The sequence below is a fragment of the Etheostoma spectabile genome, chromosome 7 (assembly GCF_008692095.1).
Source record: "Etheostoma spectabile isolate EspeVRDwgs_2016 chromosome 7, UIUC_Espe_1.0, whole genome shotgun sequence".
Classification (NCBI taxonomy): domain Eukaryota; kingdom Metazoa; phylum Chordata; class Actinopteri; order Perciformes; family Percidae; genus Etheostoma; species Etheostoma spectabile.
In genome coordinates this window covers 102717-107244 of record NC_045739.1, presented here as the reverse complement: position 1 = coordinate 107244, position 4528 = coordinate 102717, and the positions used below count along the sequence as shown (strand labels likewise).

At 46.4% G+C, this 4528-nt stretch overlaps 1 protein-coding gene across 2 annotated transcripts in view; it reads left to right on the top strand.

Moving 5' to 3' along the window:
* xkr7b (XK, Kell blood group complex subunit-related family, member 7b) overlaps nucleotides 1–4528 on the top strand; it is a 91300-nt gene that overhangs the window by 61470 nt on the left and 25302 nt on the right. For both annotated transcript variants that reach the window (XR_004332757.1, XM_032521191.1), the window contains exon 2: nucleotides 1375–1574. Coding sequence is in view for 1 of the 2 variants with exons in the window: in XM_032521191.1 (XP_032377082.1) it covers nucleotides 1375–1574 (200 nt within the window). In the remaining variant the exon portion in view is untranslated. The remainder of the gene's footprint in view (nucleotides 1–1374; nucleotides 1575–4528) is intronic.

Below are 4528 nucleotides of genomic sequence, written 5' to 3'. Positions count from 1 at the left end.
ATGTCAGATCTTTGAACAGCTCTGCCCCTCCCCCCCTCATGTCAACATGTCTCGCCTGCTCTCCAGCGTACGCCAGCTGACCCGCTGCAACCTGGCGACCAACACCGTCACTGACACGGAGTTGAGCAGTGACAGGTGAGGGTAAACATCTCTCCCGGGAGGACGGCGTGCTGAGGGGTTCACATTTTCTCCTGGAAGATGTCATTTAGAGTTTTATGCTGTTATACCTTTGTGCTTGCTTGTTTTTAAAATGAAGGCTGCTGGAAGCAAAGCTGAGTCCTTTTTCATTATGCCCCAACACCTGATGCTACACGTCCACAGGACCGTCATTTCCATGCTCCCCATTCACTTTTATATGTATGTAGGCAGCGGCGCAATGCATTCTGGTACTGCTGCGGTGAGTTTTAAGAGACAGGGCATCGAGTTGCGCCCTCCCTCGTTGGCATAAAGTGGAGGTCCGGGCTACTTTAATGCAAATCAGGGGCCTCACTGCAAGTCTCCGCCTCTTGAAATTCTCAAAATCTTTTCAACTGAGCGTTGCCGATCTAAAAGGAAGAGCGATTCATCCGTAGATTGTAATCTTTAAGTACTGCAACGCGCTCATTACAAATCAAACACATTGGTTTGGCGTTTGGATGTGAATAAATAACATAAACAAATACTTGTCAGTCCAGCTGAACTGATGGTTTTCATTGTCCATTTTACGTTTCAGTGTTGAGAAAGACATTGTGATAGTAGGCTAATCTAGGCTACTACGTGCACAGCACGCTCTGCATTGTTTACGTGTTGCTAGTTTGGCGGACCACGGGCTGGGCCACTCGGCGGTTGCTTCCGGGCCGCATGTGGCCCGCGGGCCGCCAATTGAATAGCCCTGTATTAGAACATTACATGTAAATGCTAGAAAAGCATTCTTCTCCTTTTCCATTAAAGGGCCAGTTCACGCAAATTACACACAGTTTGTTGTTTGATATGCATATGTGAGATTATTATCCAGAGTAATCAGGGCGGTGTTGGTGTATAGACACCATGCAGGGCATCATCATTCAAGAGTACGAAACAGAATTAGGGTACCTGGTTGTTCATGTTGCCTTGTACTCCAGTTGTTGAAACCTGTGATCAATGATCACTTCATTGCTTTCTGAAGATGAACATGTGGTTGCCAATGGCTTTTCAGTTTGGTCGCCTGTTGCAGATTGTCATCATTTTGAGATATGTCCTGTACAATATCATGTGCCTGAAGAAGAGATGATTGGTTGACATAATGCACAGCAACAGAAAATATAAATAAGAATTGTGGGAGCGAGAACAAATGGCAGTGTCAATATATATAATATATATATCAATATTCCTAATTGCTATTCCTATCGCCTGCAGGTATGTCCACGCCCTCTACCTGGGCGCCCAGAGCCGTTGGCATAGCAACGGGCCCCGTCGCCACTTCCACTGGCGGCTGATGTTCGAGAGCGCTGACATCACCATGCTGCGCCTCCTGGAGGCCTTCCTGAAGTCGGCTCCGCAGCTCGTCCTCCAGCTCAGCATCATGATCCACGGAAACACCGTCCTCCCTCTGCAGGGTGAGTGAGATCCCCTTCCGGCTTCAGCCGTTTGGAAAGTTTGATTGACAGATTGCCTTTGATGAATATCATAAAATTATACCCACCGAGTTATTTGCAAAACATTTGAGAAAACAGAAATATCGCTATATGAAGTCAGACTGAACAGGAAGCGTTGTTAACAAGTTAGATCATTTACCACAAGAAACTTTTTCTTTCGTATTACTGATTGAAACAATAAAATGAAGATCTATGAACATAACACCCACGTTTTAATAAGAATTATCATATATGTACTTGGACTTGATTTTATTTCACTGATTAACACGCTGATTTTATCAGCCGTAATGGAGGATCATTACAAATGCAGAGAAAGAGTAAGGTTTAATGGCCTGTGTGTGTGGTGTGTGTGTGTGTGTTGGTGTGTGTGTGTGGTGTGTGTGTGTGTGTTGTGTCTGTGTCTGTGTTGTGTCTGTGTTGTGGTGGGGTGTGTGTGTGTGTGTGTGTGTGTGTGTGTGTGTGTGCGTGTTTGTGTGTGTGTGAGTGAGGGTGTGTGTGGTGTGTGTGTGGCGTTTGTGTGTGTTAGTGTGTGTGTGGTGTGTGTGTGTGTGGTGTGTGTATGTGGTGTGAGAGGTGAGGGTGTGCGTGGTGTGTGAGACAGTGGGGTGTGCGTGTGTGCGTGTGGTGTGTGTGTGTGGTGTCTGTCTGTCTGTTTGTGTGGGCCTGTATGTGTGTGTGTTTGTGTGTGTGTTGGTTGTCTGGTGTGTGTGTGTGGTGTGTGTGTGTGTTGTGGGTGTGTGTGTGGGTGTGGTGTGTGTGTGTGTGTGTGTGTGTGTGTGGTGTGTTGTGTCTGTGTCTGGTATGTTGTTGTGTGTGTGGGTGTGTGTGTGTGTGTGTGTGTGTGTGTGTGTGTGTGCGGTTTGTGTGTGTGTGAGTGAGGGTGTGTGGTGTGTGGGTGTGGTTTGTGTGTGTCAGGTGGGTGTGTGTGTGTGTGTGTGGTGTGTGGTGGTGTTGTGTGTGTGGAGAGTGAGGGTGTGCGTGTTGTGAGACAGTGAGGGTGTGCGTGTGTGCGTGTGTGGTGTGTGTGTGTGTGTGTCTTGTCTGTGTCTGTGGGGACGTATGTGTGTGTGTTTGGGTGTGTGTGTGTGTGTGTGTGTGTGTGTGTGTGTGGTGTGTGTGTGTGTGTGTGTGTGAGGGGTGGTGAGGGTGTGTGTGTGTGTGTGTGTGTGTGTGTGTGTGTGGAGGGTGTGAGGGCAGATATCAGTAGGAGTTCTAGCTTAGTTCATGCACTTCTGACTTACAAGAAGCAGATGGCCTTTGATGATAAAACAAAAACTTCTTGCACGCACACACACACACACACACACACCACACACACCACTCACCTCACTTGCTCACTCAGACTCAGATACACCAACACACGCAATTCACCAATCTGGCGGCCCACCGAGGTAAGTCAGACATATGTTTGAAAAAAAACACCAGTCGTGGGACACACATGTAATTTAAGAACACACACACCACACGCACACACACACACACACCACCCACACACACACACACACACAAAGGGTACCTGTGTTGGCTCAGGAGGAGCTTCTGCACTTAGGTAAACCTAAAAAAACAACTAAAACATGCAATAATTCAATGCCCTAAATCCACTTTTTAAGCTGCCGTCCTGGCACAGATGAGGGAACTCAGTGGCAGTTCTTGGGGGGCGGGGGGGGTTGGCCAGTCCCCCCTTAATATAAAGCCTTGACCCCCTTTTGGTCCCCCTAAAGCTTAATTTATGGTTGCTACAGTATAAAGTGACGTCACCATGGCTGTTGTTTCCGGCACAGAGGCTCCTCGAGCTGCCGCGGCGGGTGGTCCTGCACCTCTGAGTGTTCTAGCTCTGCACCCACTGCGCCGCGCTTTCAGTCCAACGCGTCGGTACAAACCCCCGTGTGATTCTTCACGTACCGACCACAGGGAGTCAAACAGACTTACATGTGTAGTCAGAGAGACACACCACACTGGGAGAAGAAGAAGCATTTTGCTGGAGAGTGTGGAAAAACATGAGGGATCCCTTTATCAAAGCTGAAAAAGAGTGTTAGAGGCCGACAGTCATTTCAATTTGGAGATAAATAACAGTCATGTTAATGATTAGAGATGATAAATGGAACATTTCTCACCACGTCGGTGTTTACCATGAATGTGGTTACTACTGTTGCCAGGATGTCACTGCCAATGTGAGTCAAGTGCAGATTTGAGTCACGCATGCTCAGATTTAATCGATTTACGACATAACTGTGAAATTGTAAAATCCATAAACTAATTTTCTCATTACAAACAATGACATAAGATGGGAATCATTTAAAAAAATACATTTTAGATATCTATCTATGATTGCTAACGTTAGCTCAAAACGCCATTCAACCGACAGCCTTTGTTGTGTTTGATGCTAACTTGTAGCCAGCAGTGAACCAACTTGGTTAAGTAGGTCCATTTTTACTGTGTTGACATCACAGAAGTCTCTCGTTAGCATCTTGTATGCTACTGTGCAATGTGACGCATGCGCGACTCAAATCTGCCCTTTCCTCACATCGGGCAGTGACACAGGACGCCAGCTGTCCTTGACTTCCGCTGTCTCACAGGTTATTTTGTCTGCACGTCCTCTGGTGTTTCGGAGAGTACTGCAACGAACAATGCATTGAGCATGAACGCCTCCTGTCTGTATCACGCATGCCATCTACACATGACATCAAGTTTACCCGACGCTTAACCCCCCTGTTGTCCTCGGGTCAAATTTGACCCCTTTAAGAAATGTCTACATTTCTTTTTAACCAAATTACCACAAAACATTGATTGGATTCTATACAACACTCTTTCCTGACTAAACTCATCTGTACGTTCCTCTGATCTTAACTATTAAATGTGCTGTATTTATAAATCTTTTCTAGTCTTAACAAGTACTCAAAGCGCTTTTACATCAT